The sequence below is a fragment of the Centruroides sculpturatus genome, unplaced genomic scaffold, assembly GCF_000671375.1.
Source record: "Centruroides sculpturatus isolate CEXI.00-Female unplaced genomic scaffold, Cexi_2.0 scaffold18, whole genome shotgun sequence".
NCBI classification, from domain to species: Eukaryota; Metazoa; Arthropoda; class Arachnida; order Scorpiones; family Buthidae; genus Centruroides; species Centruroides sculpturatus.
In genome coordinates, this window is record NW_019384302.1 from 1,427,279 (window position 1) to 1,450,066 (window position 22,788).

A 22,788-nucleotide genomic window follows, 5' to 3' on the forward strand; every position below is an offset into this window, starting at 1 on the left:
ATTACTTTTAAAGTTCGTGGATTAATTCAGTTTAATTTTCAAAATTCCACACTTAATAGTGAACTTTAGCCTTTAAATTCTACCGAATGGATAACGTAAACATTTAGTAATTAGTCTCCCCCCAAAGGGTGACCACCTGAAGTATTCTGGATTATCTTAACGTATATAAATAGGGGTAACTTCCCCCCTTTTGATAGATCGCTCAAGTGTTCCCTTGTCTTATTCCGTTAATCCAAAGTTCTACACTTCTTCCCCCCTCGTAATTTTGCTTTTATTCATTCGATTTACCTTCAAAAACTTTAAAAATGTGTTACTTTTAGAACTATCCTATAAAATTTTTAAAGTTGAAAACGAAATTATGCCAACGAAAACAATTAAAGTAAGTCAGATGCGTGTTCATATAACATTGCAACGCCCATATAGTGACTTTGTTTGAAATATATGACACTAGTAAGATCGACCAAGATTATAGTCTAACATTTATTATACTTGTTACACAATTTATTATAGTGTAACGATTCGTGCAGACGTTTACAAACTGTTTATTATCTTCGTATATATAGGAAAGTTTGCTTATCTTTATGATTAAAACAATTTAAAGAATCATTTTTCAAACGTTAAATAATCAAAGTATAAACAAAAATAGTTTACTTTTTAACTATTATTTATATAAACACGTGTAAGATTTATTGATGTATGACTTATTCTTCTTCACCTTTCGTCAGTCGACTCTATTGAGAGTTATCATTCTCAACACTTAATTATGTATTTTATATTAAAAATTTACATTTATGCACTCAAATTCTGCATTTATACTTCAAGGGAAATAGGAAATTTATTCAACAGCATTCATGCTTCTATAGTATAATAATTATATAACTTACAGTGATAAATAGTTATTATAACTAACATACACACACACATACTGTACATATATATATATGTGTTCAAATAGTAATAAATAATTAAAACTAATCTTGATCATTGAGTTTAATTTTAATAAATTATCCAAATTTATGATTATAGTGTTGGAAATCTGAGTAATCTCAAATTATAGCCACCTTTCGATTATGATCGTTGAGGATTGCATTTCACTAACTGGATACTTAACAACACTCCCAAGTGGTTCAGCAATGTGCAGAATCAGAATAAGTAAGTGAAAAACTCATTAAATATGGCGACGTGGTCATAATTTAGACTTTTAGGCACTCCAAATCTCCATAGAGTTACTCAGTTATTCAATACTAGAATCACTTTTATAATGTAAACAAGAAGATAATTTTCTTTTGAAACATTTGGAGAATATCAGCAAGAATTACAGTATTGTCTGCATATATTAGCATACGTATCTCCACTTGATCAGAGAGAGAACCTGCTTGCTCCTGACACAAAATATCATATGTAAGGATCCAGTTTCTAGTCTTTCATTTAAGAAAGACGTAAANTTATATTGCATTGTTTTATTCATTCTTTTAATTTTAAAAGGATGCATTAGTCCAATTGGAAGTTCTCGACGTCTCGAAAAAGGGAGTAATTATAAAAAAATACCCTAAGAATGTTTACAGACACATTAATATAGTGTTGTATAATGTTTTAAATAGTAAATAATCTTTTAGAAAATTAAAAAAATGCAAAATTAATAAGAACTATACTCGTGGCTCGCGATCTACCGTTTGATAAGTTAACATTAAACACAGACTAACTTAATCTCAAATTATAAAGAAAGTTTCGAATTTATTTACCTTTAAAAAAATTAATATGATAAAAAATATAAATCGCATTCTTATTACACCAATAATTAGTTATAAAAAAATATATAATAAACGAGAAAATCAATTTTTTTGTAAAGAGTTAAGATTTCTAATCTCTCAACCTTAGTTTGTAAACAGAATTTGAATTACAAATTCAATTTACAATAAAGACCGTAACCGTGGGTATCCTAACGAATTAGCGAGAACGTTACTCAAAATCTACGACACTTCGAATTTTAATTAAGCGTAACAATTATTTTAAAACGTACAAAATATGTATATATATGGGCGAATTCCTCAAAATTCGTTCGATAACTTTAATTACATTCGATACAAATTTAGTCAGGGGGTGCTTATCCCACTCCGCGTCCGCGTCGTCTCCCCGTTACGGGCGTCGATCGCCGGGACGGGAGGAGGGTGCGAGGAGGGCGCCTCCGGCGGTTAACCGCGGCGGCTGCCGACCGCGGCGCCACCGAGCCAAAGAGAGTCAGTGTTGGACGATGCGCCGAACTGCGCGGTCGGCCTGTCCGCCGCTCTCGGATATTCTACACGTTATGCTGACGTCGTGCCTGTGCGTGGCCATAGTGGCCAAAGGTGAGTCTCTCGCGCGCCACCTCCCTTTCACCTCCCGACACCCGAAAACGGGTCAAATTCCACTGGTTTTTCCACCCTCTAAACGGCAAAGAAGGAAACTCTCTTCCCAACCCCACGAGTAGAAAATAGCTAGAGTTTAACTCGTTTTTTTCACACGGAAACGTATAAAATCATACAATGGACTTCTTCCCCCCTCTTTCAAAATGGGGTTGAATTAGTTTCCACCCCCCCCCCAAAAAAATGGACGAGGAGGAACGTTTTCCATTGAAAACACTCGTCTACCGTCAAGAAAACAAAGGTGGGAATCGTCTGAAATGATAAAATTAGGGAGGGAGGAATTCGTTTCTTATCTACAAAAAAGGGGGAAGCCGAATCTACTTCTCAACTTTAATATATAGAAAAGAGAAAAGATGAAACACCCGAATTGTAAAATGTAATTTGGGATCTCCACTCGTTCAACAAATGGAAAATGGAAAGAGTGCGATCCCCTGGAGAAGAGAAAAACAACAACAACCCTTTAACGTAAGCGAGAAATCGCGCCGACCACACCGCATCTATCGGAGTTAGTGTAGCGTGTCGCCATCCCGCACGCGGTCGATGACTAGCGATAAGTGACCAGCGTAAACGCACCACTTGTATTATCCCGTGTGACGTGTAACAATCGTTCCGTAACGTAATCGGAAGTCGGGAAAGCTGTTGGAAAAGTTAGTTTCCGTAGAAATTAAAACGGAACTTTCGGATGTTTCTCGTATTATTACGCTAATAAAGTAAATGTTTTTATATTTAAAAATTCGTTTAGACATTATATAAATGATTATATTGGCAGTTTGGTGTGTACTTTCAATTCTAATTGCCTTTTGATATAAAAGTAACTCTTCTCTGTAAGGTAATCCGATGAGCGCCAGGTAAGGAAATTCAAGAATTTCTTTCTTCCTTCATCAATTATTTTAAGAAAAAAATGAACTTGTATTAATGATTTTACGAGTAAATTATTCAATTTTTGCATTAAACACTCTCAAAATTTATAATTCATTTATCAATAACGGGTTCTAAACCCGCGAGAATTGCCGTTTTTATCTTCGTTATCATCCATCTCTTCCTCCATCTTTTCGTTATTTCTAATCTAAATATCGTTTTTATCAATCAAACCGGACAACTTATTAATCCTGTTACGAAAAAAACACTATAAATTACGTCTAAAAACCTGATAAAAAATTATATAAACACGTTCGTTACTCGTAACTTGTACTGTACGTAATGATATTGTAATCTGGATAAATCTGTTTGCTACTTCTCTCGTCTTCACCCTCATTTACGGACCGCAACTAATCTACTAATACTATACGGTTAGTTTCTATTGTAGTTAATTATACGTAGTTTCCAGTATTAAATTCTCGTGTTTCTACATCGATAATTGTAATAGTTATTTACTAAATTATAAAAGAATTCCCCCTTCCTCTCCGTAGATATTATTTATATTCATCTACAACAGTCTTTCTTACAACATATTGAAGAAAATATGTAATTCTTACTCCCATTCCTATGACTTTACGATCCACCTGAAGCTCCAAAGTATCTATTACCAGTCGACCCCCCTATAACACTGTTGATTATTCCGTTTTATATGAATTCCATGTTGTACGAGTCACTTAGATTTTACAAATACGTGTGCCGGTCTGTAAACGGCTCACGTATTTGTAAAATCTAAGTGACTCGTACAACATGGAATTCATATAAAACGGAAAAATCAACAGTGTTATAGGGGGTGTATTTTCACCTCTTATTTTTCTTAGAATAGTTATTCAAATTACTAATTTATTTTACATTTAAGTTAATTTTTGATTTATTTAATTAAATCAACATTTCTCGTCGAATTTTATCGATAATTTCGCTGTTTTTCTCTTCTATTCTTAAATATTTCGACCAACGAAGTTGTAATTCGGATTTATTTATTTAGTTATTTATTTACTTTCACACAATTAAAAATTAAAATAATTAAATAAAACATGGCGGATCCTCTTACGCGTATAATTCTATTAAACAACATCAATAATCAAATATATAATAATATACTTAAAATATACAAAACTTCGTACATATTTAATGATTATTTTACTCTTAGAAACTTAATTAAAAATCTAAAAAAGGGGATTTTTTTTTTTTGTCAGGATACACTTAATTCTATGTTTAAAGATTAATGTTTTGTAGCTTCTGTAAATTCTGGTAAATTTATTCTATTGATTGCTGGAAAATTAAATAAAATAAACATGTTTTCTGGGACGGAAAAGAAGAGGAAACACGGAGAAACAAATGCTTTTTTTTTTTTTTTTTAAAGCTTGTTTTTAAGAGTGTGTATTATCCAACTTAGAAAAACCGCTAAAGTGATGTTTCTGTGGAATACAGAAGAGCGACAACACGAAAAAGTAAGTGGTGTTCGACGTCGGATTTACGCGATCGATGACGTCTCGACTGTATTTCGTTCCGCGGAACTCCACGCGCTTATCGCATTCCCACTTCCGGTTTTCTGATTTTTTTCCATTTCTCGTATTCGGTTAGAGTAGAAATCTTTAGAATACCAGAAAAACAATACACGAAATTCTCTAACGTTCAAGTCTTTTAAGTTTAACTTCGTTCGTGTTGTGTGTTTATTTATTTATTTATTTTTTATACAAGGCCTCGTATGATTCCACTTTCGATCCACTTTCGCTTACCGTATGGTTTTGCCACTTCCGGTTAATGAAGAGTGGAACCGGAAGAAGAGGCAGGAAAAAATCCGGAAGTGGTGAAGTACTTCCGGTTTTGTTACGCTTGTTTTTTCTCTAAACTGTGTTGTGAATAAACCAGATATGTATTACATTTAAACGTCTCTATCCTTATCCTGCGATAAATGCCAAATTTATACAGTACATCTATAAATTCCTAGATAATACTATAGTATTTTAGCCTATAATGCTGTGCATTTTGAGATTTCGATCCTTTATTCCAAGGCATCCTTTTTACGCGATCCTCATTTCTGAATGTTAATTAATGCTAAAGAAGACCGTTAAAATGGGAAATTGGAATTCCACATCCATCCATACACAGCAAATCATATCCAGTTATACTATTTCTAATCATAACGGCATCAATAACGTCACACATATGTATAATATGACGTATCATCTATCCCGTTCGATCGAGACCAAAAAACTAATCATTTCTAGACATATTATATCGTCACCGGAAGATAAATAAGTCTCGGCTCCTCCTCCTCCTCCTCCTCCTCTTCTACTCGGTCCAATTTATTCGGCCGTTTTCTGGGTCCGACGCCCGAAGAAGGGAAGAGAATTTGACTTCCTCTTTCCGTACGTTCTGGCTTCGAACCGGATGCCGGCGGCCATTTTGAAGGACTCTCGGAAGCGGAAAGTGGGCGAAAGGATCGCGTGCAAGACGAGTGACGTAATTAAAACGTAGCCGGGGAGGACGGACGAGGGACGGACGGGTGAGGAACCGAAAGAATTTAGGACGGCCGAATCCGTCAGCCGACTCTTAATTACCCGATTTCTATAATTAATTAGAAACTAATGAATTTTTCCTCCCCCCGCGCTCGTAATTAGCATTGGTTAGCCCGCGGCCGGCGCCCCGAAAATGTCCGAGTTGGGTTTTTGGCAGTGCAAAAATTCCCTCCCGGAAGAGAGAAAAAAAATAAATAAAAAAATAAAACGATTATAGACCGGCCAGGGCTTCCTACCGGAATTTGTAACGGAGCCGAGTCCTTAAGCGAATATTGACGTCCGCTGATTAGATTTTTTGACATTTAATTACTTAGCGGATTTGGGAGATCAAAGGGATACAATAACACAAATAATTATCTGCAAAAATTGCTTCTCCTCCTCCTCCTCCTCCTCCTCCTCTCGCCTCCTTCTCTACTTCGTCCAATTTAATTTTCTTATAAAGCCCAGACTATGCCACCAACCGTCACTTCTGCATATTCGCAGTCGGTCTCCGGAGTCTCTTCTTTCCTCCCTTCTCCCCGGGTGTACTTCTTTGTTAAACTTGTTTAAAATATTTCGGATTGTTGTTGATCTTAAACCCAACTTCGCTCTTTCGCTTCCGAAAATGTCTCTTATTCTAATTACACTTATAAGTAATTTCTTCTGTTCTCTGGTCTACGTCTTGTTTACAACGAAAAATATCGTTAGAAAACACTTTTTCTAATCTTCGTTATGTTTTTCGGCTCAAATTTCCTCATTTTCTTACATGTTTTTTCTTAGTTTTCCATATTTTATTACACATTCCTCTCCATCTTCTTTTCTGTTTTTCTGTTTATTACTTCGTTAAAAACAAATATCAAGTGTCTATATAATTAAAAATATAAATTGTAATTTGGAAAATTGTTCTAAGAGATTTTGATTCACGTAAAGAATTTGGAAAAACTTAAATTTTTGGAGCATCGCAAGTGGAATAATAGTTTCTTTCGAATGTAAAGTATTCACCGGCGGCAAGAATAGGGATTCATCGATCGTTCTAGATTAAATATTTATTTGTCAAAGCGAATTTAGTTGTTTGTGCAGATATATAGTTGATTAGGTGGCCGTCTCTACTCCACTACTTTTAATGAAATAGTTAAAGTCCGACAGAATGATAATTAGATACGGAGATAAAGTCATCCATAAGTGAAACGTAATAGATTCGCTCCTCTGTTAATTATTTCTTCGCAGTGTTACGTATTCTAGAATACACACTAATGTACAATTCCGTAATACTCTGGTACATGAATTACTATTGGAAATAGTGGAACAGATTTGAGGAAATTTAGTCAATTGTGGTAATTATCAACTAAGAAAAACGTGAGTGAAACAAAAACCCAAACATATATTAACGTGGATAGTTATAGAAAGTTGGCTGAGGAATTAAGGATTGAAACAGAAGTTGGATATAGGAAAAGGAAGTAGAAGTAGAATGGAAAGTTGTGAGAGGAAGTTGGCTAAGGAGACAGAGGAAATGAAACAGCAGACATTCCGAAAGAGGAAATAAAAGAGGAAGTTAGCTAGAGGAATCGGAAGTAGAAAGGAAGTCGACTAAGGAAAAGGCGAATTGGCTAAGGAAAGAGGAAATAAAGTAGAAAGTGAGTAGATATAGAGGGAAAATAATAGCAGAAGAGAGCTAAGGAGAGAGAGGAAATGAAACAGAGGACTTTCCGAAAGAGGAAATAAAAGAGGAAGTTAGCTAGAGGAATCGGAAGTAGAAAGGAAGTCGACTAAGGAAAAGGCAAATTGGCTAAGGAAAGAGCAAATAAAGTAGAAAGTGAGTAGATATAGAGGGAAAATAATAGCAGAAGAGAGCTAAGGAGAGAGAGGAAATGAAACAGAGGACATTCCGAAAGAGGAAATAAAAGAGGAAGTTAGCTAGAGGAATCGGAAGTAGAAAGGAAGTCGGCTGAGGAAAAGGCAAATTGGCTAAGGAAAGAGGAAATAAAGTAGAAAGTGAGTAGATATAGAGGAAAAATAATAGCAGAACGGGGAAAGTCTTAGGAAAATAATAATAAATAGATTGACTGATAGATTGGCTAGTAAAGAGGAACTCGAAAAGAACACAAACAGAGAGAGAAAGAGAGAGAGAGTTAATAGTCAGAGATCATTAATATATTTATTAATAATTAAAATGAAACAAATTAAACCGAAATAATAAATAATAACTGAATTTATCAATTATGCGTAAGAAAATAACGATACAAACGAAGACATCCATTTTTAATTCTTAAATAATTGCATCTTGTCGGTAGGATAATTACCTTCCTTCATAAATTATATATCGTTAATGGAGGTGAGAGCTCGTACATTTCGTTTGTCTCTCAATCCGCGACTTTTCCATTGCGGTAGCCGAACGGGCTACCACAACTCTCCCACACACTATAGTCATCAGAGTTTCGGTTTTCCGAACGATTCACTCTTTTGTGATTAATTCTTTCTTCGGAATTGGATATTTAAAACCTTATATACACCAACTCCTCTTGGTACTCTTCTCTGATCGTCGGAATTCCTTTGTTTCTTTTAGTTTACCTCTTTCTTCCAATACCAGAAAAAGTAAAGTGCCGTCTTTTTACGGCTAAGGGTAGACGAAAGAAGAAACGAGATAGATTCTTACTTCATTTAAGATGCGGGTTTTGTGGCATCCGTGGCAAACCACCATCTTCGGAACCACGAAGAGAAAATTGTAAGTTTAACATATGGTTAAGTGGCGCCGAGGGATTTTCTCGGCTCTTCTCCGAAGACGGATGTGTTCGGAGTGAAAATCTCCGTTCAGACCGGAGTAGTATTTATAGGATTCGCTTCCGGCGGAAAGGCAGTGGCGCCACCCGATGGAAGACTCCATCGTGCTATCACCTTAACGCCTTCCTTCGATTTATCGTCGGCGCTTTGACTTATGCACCTTTTTCGAGGTGTATAAGTTGGAGTGTTCTACTTCGTTGCTCCTCCTTCCGTTATTTATGGAGGTTTTAAAGTCTCTTCGACTTCGTTCGGCTATAGATTCTCGCTTCCGATCGCCGGCACGACAAAAGAACGTACGGTAGAATACATCTCTTTACATTCGAGCTATGTTACTTTAACTAAATTATCTATATTATATTACCTTACCATTAAAGACAATATGATTAAAATAGTTTTATACGAAATCTTATGCCCCCAAAGACTTAATAACCTAGTTATTCGATGGTACGAGTGCATTACGAGTGTGTTTTGTATATTCGGTGCACGAATCGTTAACCAAGTTTACCAACCTTAGCCAATAGTTTGATGTTTTCCTTTGGTTTTTTCACTTGATTAGGTGCTAGATGCACCACTAATTTAGTGCGAGACTTCTTCTTCTTAACTTTCTTGTATACAAACACCAACACAACCATCTTTGATGCGTGCTAACGAGCCTATTTCTTAATTTCAACCCAAACAAATACGTACAGTTTTTAATGCTAAATATATTGTTACTTCGAAACTATCGTTTAAGGGTAGAAGAAAACCATTTATAATAAAGTTTTATGCCGTACACAATTTAAGTTATTAACCTTAAAATCATAAACGAGGCGTTATACCGTAAAATATATTTTATTCATAAAGTACAGACAATTTAGTTGAACGTTGTAGTAGCAATTATAACATTGTAAATTGTAAGAATCGAAATGAAGTGTTTCTACAAATACGCAAATTTCCCCGTCTTTGTTCCTTTTTACATTTCTTCTTCCATTACAATCTTCTCGGCTTGTTGTATAAATAAATTACTTCGTATTTATAAAGCGAAGAATACGCTTTTACAGGAACATCCCCTCGGACTTTTCCTTACTTTGTAAACTACAAAGTCCATCCCCGATGTGAATTACTAAATTAATCTCTAACAAACTGGACTATTTCTCCTATCTTAAACTTATTAACTCGAATATGTTTATTACTTGGAGCTAAATTTTATTTGTAAATGTCACATAGCAACATAGAACGAGACACTCGACTCGTATGATCCCATTGGAACAACACGTAACTAATCAATTTTCTGGAAAGTTAATAAGGTTAAAGTAGATCCGAGCTCAACTAAAGCATTAGATTAAGAATAGTGTGTTACAGATTAACTTAGATTTATATTAACCTTATTATCTTTCTACAAACGTGATTAGTTCTTTACATTCGAATGTCTCTATTGATGATAATGTATCATCATCATTATCATCATCCATTACACATTCTCTAATCATAGACTCTGTCCTCGATATCAATTTTATTGCGGCCTTAACTTCTCACTATATATTACGATAATTAATTTATGGTATATAAAAAATAAGGGGTAAATAACTTGACGTATATCACTGGCGTATGATTTATATTATATTTTAACTCTTGCTGATAAAAAATTTATTTCCAATGTTTCTACAGAAGTAAGCTGGTTTCACTTTGGAAAAGTCACCGATCTTTTTTTAGTTTTTTATCGATCTGTAAACGATTTTTCTGGTGTCGTTTTCCCACGATACTCTCTCTCATCGCTACGAGTAGTTGAGTCGAGTTGTCTTTGTCTAAACCCCTTCACCGTGGTCTACTTTTAACCGTGATTGCTTCGCATCCCTTTAAATCGTCATGTATCTTCGCTACCAATCAGAACTCGTCTAAGAGAGATCCAATGGGAATTTCTTCTATTCACGGGTCGTATGATTTCAATTCTACTACTACTTTATGATATATTTCCGTGCATCAATTCCTCTGTCCTCTGGTATTTGAAAAACACGTTTTCATCTATCAATACAACACTAGATATTTTGTACTCCGTTGCAATCCATAGAACAATAGAGTAAATATGTTCCAATATCATATACCAGTGCAACACCTTATTGGTATCAAGTATAAAATATATTGTCATGGTTTTTATTCGATATCACGTTTATAGCTATAGTCATTAGACTAAAAGACTTAGTGTCTTGTATTCAATTATAAAACTTGGTACCATTTCTTTAATTACTTTATCGAACTGTAGAAGAATCCCAGGAGTGTATTGATGGAATAGCTCTTTAGATCTTTCCTATACTTATACAATTGTGGCTAGTTTTAGAAGTGTTATATATATAAGTGACTAATAGTCATTCTAAAGTTTGAAATGTCATCGAAGTTTCAAATAGTTTTCCTATTAGATTCAAACACGGGACTAAACAATAGAGGACGGAAGCAGGAAATTGTGGGTAGTGGCGCCGAAAAACCGTGACACTTGGGGGGGGGGAACGATAAGGCAGAGTTTTATAGGGGAGGAGGAGGTGACAAAATAATTCAAAGACCGTAACGATGTAGAATCGATCAAAGTGGTAATTAGTCGCGTCGACGACCATCGATTCTCTTGCAACCTTTCAATTAACTGTCATTTTTGGGTGTCGTAAAGCGATGGGCGCCGGCGCCGATTGTTAGCTCCGGTGCTTATTAAGCGCCGGGAAGCCGAGACGATCGGAACCTCGGCGCTAATGGCGACGTTTATTACGTCACAGTCCACCCATAGAAGATAATTACCGTACAAAAGTTGGGTTATCGAGTGTTTAATCTTGCCCGGAAGATAACTTATCTCTGTAGCAACCGATCGAATTCTTCCGGACGTTCACGATACACCATACACCAAACACCGCGGGCGTCGCCCGAAAATATCTTTCCCGGATAATCGAGAGAATGAGATACATTGTTTCCCTCCTATATCTTTACTCCTTTTCTCGATTTAGAAGTAGTATACTACGTGTCGTCGTATAGCAAACGATGCCTTTCATCTTTTGATAACGGGTACATTTTACCATTAGAAATACACAAACCAGGAAGAAATGTTCGCACATTATCAATGGATATTCAACAAGTTAATTAATGATTTTATTGTCGGATACTCCAAGTATAATTCTTATATATTCCAAGCATATTTTACAAAGAACATTGCCAGAATCTTATTATTATTCTTTTTTTAATCCCGTAATTTTAAAAGATAAATATATTTTGCTCTTCATCCATAGAATTCAAAACACGAATGAAAATGCATTCTGAAGATATTTTACCGATCAAAATTTTCGAATGACGAGCACGAGGATGTCGATGATGCATATCAATGTTAGGTGTGCGAGCGGTCACAGTTTTTGATCTTTTCGAATTCAGGACATGTTTCCGTGTTTCCATACACATATTCACTATTCTTACTTTTCAAAAAATAAAATACAGAGATGTTCTCTATACGAATACATCAAGTGTGCAACGAATATTAATTATTTAAAACTTCATAAACAAATTTGACGAGTGCGGTTATACGGAACGTTGAAACAAAGAGAAGAACAACGTGAAAAAACAATGTAAAACGAGTCATGCCAGTGTATTATATACCGCATTCCACACTCGACAGCATCTATAGTCCGTTAGGGCATACAAGTTTTAGTATTGCAGAACGTATCGATCACTAGTTGAACCCATAACCCGCAGACGAATAACTGTCATCGTCGAGCTACCACGAAGAACTAATGTAATATAAAAGTACTAGGAAGCACGAATTGAGCAAATAATCCATCTTTGTCACTGTAGTAAGAGTATAAAGCAAATTACATAGAATTACGCGAACACCTGTTGATGCTTTAAGAATTATTGGAATGTTTGGAACTACCGCAACGAGCGAAAGATCCATATAACGTCTTGCATAGTCATCATTCAGAAAGACTGTTCGACATTCTGCTGACAAAGAAAATATCCGGAAGCAAATCCGTGCTCTCGTTACGTCTTCCCGAGATGCCAGAATGAAAAAAAAAAATCTCGTAACAGTTAAGTAACGAGAAGCGAAGCGTGACGGAGATGTTCGTCAAGTGGCTCGAAGAGATGGCAGGCATCGCTAATTACCAATAGGCGAGTAGCTTTTAAGAGGAAGAGGTGACTATTAAGGAGAGAAGAGAGGTTGTCGGTTACGAAGGAATATGGCATCTTCTTCCGTGCCTCCGAGGACGATTTCCTAGTGTTATGCAAAGTACATGTCCACTATCATTCTGAAATTCACACGTCTTCTCGTCTGTTCAAAATCTTACGCATTTTCCAACTGGAAGGAAAGAATTGCCTCTTCGTAAACTAATAGTAACGTGATGCCAACTTTTTCGAGGATTTTCGAGTGTCGAATGCTGTCAAAACAAAGTTAATTGGAGGGATATGGGCCGAGAATGATAAATCTCGTTCCCTTCCAGCTGTCAACGTGTCGTCTTTTCCAACCCCGTCGTAAGTGTGAAGAACTTCTATCCTCTCTCGGGAGAATCCAAGTTTCGACTAATTTTCCAAGGAAATTATACAGGGATCGGACAGCTGTCCATCAAAATCTTCCTCGCGACTTTTGCAGGCTTTCTTTTAATGACCTAAGTTGTTCGGAGTCCATCGGATGTTACGTAATTCCGGTTTGAACCTAGAACTGTCTTTTTGATACGTAACATAGAAGCATATTTAAAATACGATCCTATGATTCTTAATAATGTTTTAAAATTGTAAATTTTCAATTGTAACGTTAGAGTCGTAATACTTGAACAATAGACAATAATACTTTGTACAGTACATTAGTATTGCGGAGCATTACGGGGGGTGAGTTGTAGTTAAAAAGTATAAAAATAACGTTAAGTAATAATACTGCTGATGAATTTGTAGGCCTGTAATATACAGTTTCTGTAAAGAAATATATAATAAATCATAAGAAAATCCAGCAACCAGTTGCTTAACTTTTCCGGTAACATTTAGTCGCTCCATCTGTTATAATATTTTATTAAAAACATTTAACATTTTTAACTATTATAAAATGGCAAAAAATATAACTTTTAGAGCGGGGAAGGGTTTTATAAAAACAATTGTAAATGCTAGTAATTAGTAAATTCATCATTAAGTCCGACCATACTAGGGATGAATATGACCCCTTTATCTCCCCATCCCCTCGACCTTTTACCACCAAAATTTAACAGCATAATTCCTCCTAATACACAAACATTACTGCAAAATTTCAGAAATTTTCGACAAAAAGCACGGGAGTTATTAAACTTCAAACATGGTAAACAAAATTGTGCCTCCCCCACACACATACACACTAACATCCGTATACAGTATACAGAAAAAACGGAAAAGTAAACTGAGACAAGCGTAAAATGACATTAAAGACATGAAAAATTATAATTTTACAGTAGTTTATTGCCGATTTACTTTCCAACCTACCGTCGTCATCTTGCCCCGTGATAGACAAGAAACGTGTATATTTATTATAATACATATTTTAATTTTCTATGCAGCACTTTATTAAATAACAAATTTGCAATATTTGTTTTGCGGTAGTAATGATAGTGATTAATTAAACTCTTTTGTATTCTGCCTTCTGTTGGCATCACTTTTGGGACACGCAGAGTCATCGATTACATTGTTACGTTTCAACGTAATCTATAATTACGAGCGTAACCATTAGGTAACAAATCGGGAATTGTTTAGGATTTCTTTTTTTTCCCCTCCCTTTTCTTCCTCTACACCTACCCCTTTCTACTGTTCCAGATTTGTCGAAAGTAGATAAGATTCCAAATTGACTTTAGCATTATCAGGGGGTTAACAATTTAACAGTAATAAGTAAGTTAAAGCAATTTAAACGTTGCATATTTTACTTTTATCGATTGAGCCGTGCGAGTCGAATAAACATTTAATGGACGACCGATCGAACCATTAAATTAGGCTATTCTGCACGGAGAGGGAACGAAATGTTTGGTGTGACGGGGTTTGTCCTCTCGTCTTTTTCATCCCCGTTAAAACGCTGGAGTTTGGAAGTCGATAATCGATTTAGTTAAAGTTAAAACATACGCTAAAAAGCGCCTTAATAACAGTGGGAATATAAGTCGATAAGCCACACTCAATGCGTATCTGGACACGATATCGGGGTCGTCCGCACCATTACCTTCTTCCTTTGTAATTACCTCGCTCTATACGGTAATTTGTGGTAAGAAAATGTCTCGTGGTAACACAATAGAAACGAACCGTTTCCTCGCAACAAATCACACAAACAAATCAACATCCTTTGTATATTTGCACTTTTTTGTTACAATTTCACTCGTGTTTTCTACAAGATTCCTTGTTTTCATACTCCATATTAAACTCGAGGTAAAGAATTTTAGTGCAAAAGCATAAAATCACACGAAAGAACGAGAATTCCTCACAGTTCCCCTAGTACAGAAGCTGCCTTGGATCATTATCCCCGCTTTACGCAAGACAAAACACCAAATATAACTTATCTTTCACTAAAGTTTCCTACGGGCCGTTCCACTTTTCAACTTCCGATATGCGAGAGGTATAGAGGAATGACGTATAAATCGAAGAAAGTCCCGCCTTCCGGTTAAACGGGAGGCGGATTGACGTCACCTCGAGATAAATAACGGCGCCTCTAATTCGGTTTCGAATACGGTTGGGCGAATTAAGGGGCAAAAAAAAAAGAAGCGAAGAACGTGAGTAATGATCTGGACTCGACTTAAGTACAAACTCTTGTAGATTGGGCGATCGATGACGGGCGAGGAGTAGGCCAAACTATTTTTCCTCTATTGTTTGACTAATCTGCACGAGTACCGGTGCGAGACACACGCAAAAATCTACAGATACCGCGCTCGTGTCGACAAACACTTTGAATACTAATCGACTCTTCGACTCGGCACGGACGTTATTTCCGCCATCCTCCGCCAACTTCCACACTCGGTGGGTTGCGCCCCTTCACGTCCATTGGAAGAAACGTCATTTCCGGTGGCAGAAAAACTAATTTTTTCAAAGTCGGAATGTGGAAAAGATTTGATCGAAGATAGAAAGTGTGCTCGTTTCTCACACGTATTTTAATGTTTTGTATTCCTCTACGTGCTTCTGTAAAATAAGTTGCACTGATGTTCTAAAATGTCACAAAATTAGTAAATTTCATGCAAATAAAACAAGTTGAATCGCAACACTTCTTGCAATGTAAAGTAAACTATGCAACACTTCTTGCAGTGTATAGAAAAGTATGCAACACTTCTTGAAACGTACAGCAAATAATGCAACATTTCTTGCAGTGTATAGAAAAGTATGCAACACTTCTTGCAGTGTATAGAAAAGTATGCAACACTTCTTGAAGCGTACAGCAAATAATGCAACACTTCTTGCAGTGTAAAGAAAACTGCAACACTTCTTGCAATGTAGAGAAAACTATGCAATACTTCTTGCAGTGTGAATAAAACTATGCAACACTACTTGCAACGTACAGCAAATAATACAACACTTATATTATTTGCTGTACGTTGCACACAGAAAACTATGCAACACTTCTTGCAGTGTAGAGAAAACTATGCAACACTTCTTGCAGTGTAAAGAAAACTATGCAACACTTCTTGCAGCGTACAGAAAACTATGCAACACTTTCTGAAGCATACAGCAACGAAGCAACTCCTCTTATTTAAAACTGTTTGAACTTTGGTATGCAATGAGATGTGATATTAAAGATTGTGTTATATAAAGGATTACAAAAGGAGTTGTCATATATCGAATGAAGTGCATTATGTAAATTTTAATGTAAAAAAAAAACAGGAAAAAATGTAAATTTAACTGAACACAAATAGAAAATGGAGGAAATAATTTAAATTTTTTTTTATCAACTTGAGATCCTCTTTACTCCTACTTAAGAGGTATTTTCATAACAATTTACTCTAAAGAGAGAAAATGGATTTTCTTCTTCTACAATGGATACAATTATTTAATATCACTCACCGGCAGTGCAAGATCGTTACGAGCTTTTACGCTTCTCGACTTTGACTTCAGGGCAAGGTACAGGCAATTGTTTAAACCACGAATTGCAATATTTCATAAAGAATAATCGATACATTAACGAAAACATTTCGTGTAGAAAATATAGCAAAAGTTACGTTTTTTCCCCGTGTTGTTTACATACACGTGAATTTATTCTTCAACCCTTTACGAGGAAATTACGTCAGAAATGTTAGGAATACCCTCCACTAACTTCCTGGTTTCCTCATCACAAAGGCCACAATGACGAGGATAGGAGACAATGGAAACAGAAAAAGAAATATAGAAATAGATAATTTTAATTATTTGTTATTCTTGCTTCATTTGGGATGCAAAATATTTGATTTTATTTGTCACAAACTCGATGCAAATGCTCGTTTCTTTGGCGTAACTCTCGAAGCGATCACCCTTTATCGCTTACGAATGTAACATAAACCAGAAACCAATTAAATAGCTTTACCAGTTTTTAAGACCTTATCACGTTTTTATCACAAAAATTAAGTGATTAAAGGAAGAGTTTCGCATAAAATTAAATGAAAGTTTAACATTAAAGTTAAAGCACGTCGATCTTTTGATTAATTTATAAAATATAGAGGTTTTAGCTATAAAATGTTTCATATTCAATGAGTTTATTTGTATCGAGTATATTTAAAGTTTGTTAGGTAGAATTTTTCAAGTTATTTTAAATGGGGGATCACTAAAGTGTGTATTTTTCGACAGACAATAAGCTACAACACAGTAATAATTGGAGACGGGCGAAGTGAACACATAAAAAATTGTCCTATATTTACTTTCTATCGAGAACATTACACTGCATCATCCTATCGCTAGTATCGACAGCTTTGGCTTAAAGTATAAACATTGATGCGTTTGCTGTAAATCTACAGATTTACCAAAGAATTATCATTGTGTTCCTTATCTTCCTCGAGCAGCTTCATTTCAAATTTGTAGATTTCGAAATATTCAATCTGATCATCTACCGTTCTTGTTCTTTCATTCTGTTACTCTTCTAAGATGCTTTGAAACAATACATCACCCCCTGGCATTACTCGACTCAAAATATTTGTTTTGTGTTTATCTGTGTAAAAGGAATTATTTTATCTCTTTCTATCTCATCCAATAACCCAGATGTTTGTTTTCCAATGCATGTAGTTAACCGAAAGTCATCCATAACACGTTTCCAACGCCTCGAGTCGCTTTCTATCACCCATCTGTAGACGACGCGTTGCAAAATAGAATCAACAATTCCAATTCTTTTAAACAGAAATTTCCATTTTGTAGTACTCTTTTCTTCAACTCATCTCTTTCGATATCCGCATCCTCTAATTGCATAACTTGATATCTGATCCTTTGCATCCTCTATCTTCATCCTTGATCTTTGCATCCACTAATTGCATAACTTGATATCTGCTCCTCCGCATCCTCTATCTTCATCCTTGATCTCTGCATCCTCTAATTGTATAACTTGATATCTGCTCCTCCGCATCTTTTATCTTCACCCTTGATCTTTACATCCTCTAACTAGAAGCACGAAGATATCGAAGAAAAATTTGAATATAGTAATTTTATAGTTATAAATATTACGGAATTATTCATTTAACTCATTTATAATCTTTACTCTTTAAACTGAATTATTTTTTCTTCTAATTATTTTAATAATTATCCTTATTGCATTCTTCGTCTTCTAACGAAAGATGAATTAAAATAATAAATCTCTATTTTGCACATAAAAAAAAAGAAAGAAATCTTCTTAGAAAACAAACTAATTCTGTGGAAAAATAAATGTGGAGACGATACACGTGATCTACACAAACAACACTAAGAAAGAATAGCAATTATTGGTCTTCTATATCTCGTAGGAATCACGGAGAGCAAATAATGGAAAATGTTTCATCAGCCAGAGATCAAGCAGCAAAAGATCCAACACGGGTTGAAGGAAAGTGGATTTTCTCAGAAAATCCAAAATCGATATATAATAATTGTTACAAGAGAAAAAAAAATCCTCCCCCCCCGTTATGATAAATATTTCCTGTCATTTATATAGTTTATCGTCGTAATATTCGATATTATTAGTCGATTTTTCAAATAATAATTATAATTTTTCTCTTTATTTCAACATCAAATAATATTTAGATAAATTGTACTTTAATTATTTTAAGTGACTATTCGTAAATGTTATCATAGGAACCACAGAGAGTTCGTGAACGTTTTTACCGTGGGGATGAACATATATATATATATTTATATTTTAATTATCTAATTTTAATAATTAACAAAAATTTTAATTCGAAAATTAAATTATCAGCTACTTCATTCTTGATTAATTTACTGAGTTATTAATAATATAGATTAATATTTTAGCAATTATAGATGATTACAATGAACTGCACTTCGAAGCAGACGAATACGCCTTTAAATTTTTCAAGAATTGAATAAAATATTTACTTACACTTCTATAAAATATAATTCAAAAACACTTGAAATTACAACACATGAAAATTCTGCTTCTTCTATTTCTTATTCTCCTCCTTCTTCTCTTTTTTCCTCTTCATCTTCCTCCTCCTTTTTTTCTTCCTCTTCTGTTAAGTATGAGGAAACTGCAAATTTTTAAGGACAGTAACGTAAATTATACATACAAAGTACGAAGGAATAAATCTATTTCTAGTAATTTTCTCATTATTTTTTTAGAAGTAGGATACAGAACAAATGAACAAAGGAAAAAGAAAAAAAAATATAATAATAATGGTGGTCCACATCGCTATAAGAAACAAAAATGTTGTCACGACAATGAACAATTATCTATAAGCCATAGTCGGTGTAACATGGATCGTTAGAAAGGGATGGATTTTTTTTTTTGGATCCAGGATATTTTCATCGACATAGATTTTGATTTTTGTTAACGAGAAGAAATGGGATTAATCGTTCTTCATTTAATGACTTCACAACATTTACTATTCAATTATTGGCAGGTAGATTCGTAATTGTTTTTAAACGAGAGGGATGAAACCATTTCACACGTAACAACTTCTACCTTTTAAAAAATACCACATTCGTTTTCTCTGCCATAAAAAAACACAACAAAATTATGATTTATCCCGAAGAATATGCGTAATTGTTCATTGTCGTGACGATGGTTTTTTCCCCCCCTTTTGGCAAGTTTTTTTTTCTTAAGGCTCAACATTGGACAAAGAGGACAAAACAATTCGTTTGCCAAATGCATCTCCATCAAAAAAAAAAAAACTTTTCTGAATAAGTCGACTTTCATCTCTAGTTCTTTCACCCCCTCTTTGACGTGAAGACTTGAATTAAAAAAAAAAAACAACAACGAAAGTTACTCATCATTCTTCACTTATTTATAAAGTCTTTCCAGAAATATTTAATAAAAAAAATATACCTATTTGGTATNAGTTGAATCGCAACACTTCTTGCAATGTAAAGTAAACTATGCAACACTTCTTGCAGTGTATAGAAAAGTATGCAACACTTCTTGAAACGTACAGCAAATAATGCAACATTTCTTGCAGTGTATAGAAAAGTATGCAACACTTCTTGCAGTGTATAGAAAAGTATGCAACACTTCTTGAAGCGTACAGCAAATAATGCAACACTTCTTGCAGTGTAAAGAAAACTGCAACACTTCTTGCAATGTAGAGAAAACTATGCAATACTTCTTGCAGTGTGAATAAAACTATGCAACACTACTTGCAACGTACAGCAAATAATACAACACTTATATTATTTGCTGTACGTTGCACACAGAAAACTATGCAACACTTCTTGCAGTGTAGAGAAAACTATGCAACACTTCTTGCAGTGTAAAGAAAACTATGCAACACTTCTTGCAGCGTACAGAAAACTATGCAACACTTTCTGAAGCATACAGCAACGAAGCAACTCCTCTTATTTAAAACTGTTTGAACTTTGGTATGCAATGAGATGTGATATTAAAGATTGTGTTATATAAAGGATTACAAAAGGAGTTGTCATATATCGAATGAAGTGCATTATGTAAATTTTAATGTAAAAAAAAAACAGGAAAAAATGTAAATTTAACTGAACACAAATAGAAAATGGAGGAAATAATTTAAATTTTTTTTTATCAACTTGAGATCCTCTTTACTCCTACTTAAGAGGTATTTTCATAACAATTTACTCTAAAGAGAGAAAATGGATTTTCTTCTTCTACAATGGATACAATTATTTAATATCACTCACCGGCAGTGCAAGATCGTTACGAGCTTTTACGCTTCTCGACTTTGACTTCAGGGCAAGGTACAGGCAATTGTTTAAACCACGAATTGCAATATTTCATAAAGAATAATCGATACATTAACGAAAACATTTCGTGTAGAAAATATAGCAAAAGTTACGTTTTTTCCCCGTGTTGTTTACATACACGTGAATTTATTCTTCAACCCTTTACGAGGAAATTACGTCAGAAATGTTAGGAATACCCTCCACTAACTTCCTGGTTTCCTCATCACAAAGGCCACAATGACGAGGATAGGAGACAATGGAAACAGAAAAAGAAATATAGAAATAGATAATTTTAATTATTTGTTATTCTTGCTTCATTTGGGATGCAAAATATTTGATTTTATTTGTCACAAACTCGATGCAAATGCTCGTTTCTTTGGCGTAACTCTCGAAGCGATCACCCTTTATCGCTTACGAATGTAACATAAACCAGAAACCAATTAAATAGCTTTACCAGTTTTTAAGACCTTATCACGTTTTTATCACAAAAATTAAGTGATTAAAGGAAGAGTTTCGCATAAAATTAAATGAAAGTTTAACATTAAAGTTAAAGCACGTCGATCTTTTGATTAATTTATAAAATATAGAGGTTTTAGCTATAAAATGTTTCATATTCAATGAGTTTATTTGTATCGAGTATATTTAAAGTTTGTTAGGTAGAATTTTTCAAGTTATTTTAAATGGGGGATCACTAAAGTGTGTATTTTTCGACAGACAATAAGCTACAACACAGTAATAATTGGAGACGGGCGAAGTGAACACATAAAAAATTGTCCTATATTTACTTTCTATCGAGAACATTACACTGCATCATCCTATCGCTAGTATCGACAGCTTTGGCTTAAAGTATAAACATTGATGCGTTTGCTGTAAATCTACAGATTTACCAAAGAATTATCATTGTGTTCCTTATCTTCCTCGAGCAGCTTCATTTCAAATTTGTAGATTTCGAAATATTCAATCTGATCATCTACCGTTCTTGTTCTTTCATTCTGTTACTCTTCTAAGATGCTTTGAAACAATACATCACCCCCTGGCATTACTCGACTCAAAATATTTGTTTTGTGTTTATCTGTGTAAAAGGAATTATTTTATCTCTTTCTATCTCATCCAATAACCCAGATGTTTGTTTTCCAATGCATGTAGTTAACCGAAAGTCATCCATAACACGTTTCCAACGCCTCGAGTCGCTTTCTATCACCCATCTGTAGACGACGCGTTGCAAAATAGAATCAACAATTCCAATTCTTTTAAACAGAAATTTCCATTTTGTAGTACTCTTTTCTCCAACTCATCTCTTTCGATATCCGCATCCTCTAATTGCATAACTTGATATCTGATCCTTTGCATCCTCTATCTTCATCCTTGATCTTTGCATCCACTAATTGCATAACTTGATATCTGCTCCTCCGCATCCTCTATCTTCATCCTTGATCTCTGCATCCTCTAATTGTATAACTTGATATCTGCTCCTCCGCATCCTCTCTCTTCATCCTTGATCTTTGCATCCACTAATTGCATAACTTGATATCTGCTCCTCCGCATCCTCTATCTTCATCCTTGATCTCTGCATCCTCTAATTGTATAACTTGATATCTGCTCCTCCGCATCTTTTATCTTCACCCTTGATCTTTACATCCTCTAACTAGAAGCACGAAGATATCGAAGAAAAATTTGAATATAGTAATTTTATAGTTATAAATATTACGGAATTATTCATTTAACTCATTTATAATCTTTACTCTTTAAACTGAATTATTTTTTCTTCTAATTATTTTAATAATTATCCTTATTGCATTCTTCGTCTTCTAACGAAAGATGAATTAAAATAATAAATCTCTATTTTGCACATAAAAAAAAGAAAGAAATCTTCTTAGAAAACAAACTAATTCTGTGGAAAAATAAATGTG

General features: G+C 34.6%; 1 protein-coding gene across 2 annotated transcripts in view; it reads left to right on the forward strand.

The window, feature by feature from the left end:
- The first annotated feature begins 2,257 nt into the window (after positions 1-2,257).
- LOC111616185 overlaps positions 2,258-22,788 on the forward strand; it is a 59,198-nt gene continuing 38,667 nt past the window's right edge. For both annotated transcript variants that reach the window (XM_023357642.1, XM_023357709.1), the window contains exon 1: positions 2,258-2,345. In XM_023357642.1, the coding sequence (XP_023213410.1) occupies positions 2,306-2,345 (40 nt within the window). In that variant the 5' untranslated portion in view covers positions 2,258-2,305. The remainder of the gene's footprint in view (positions 2,346-22,788) is intronic.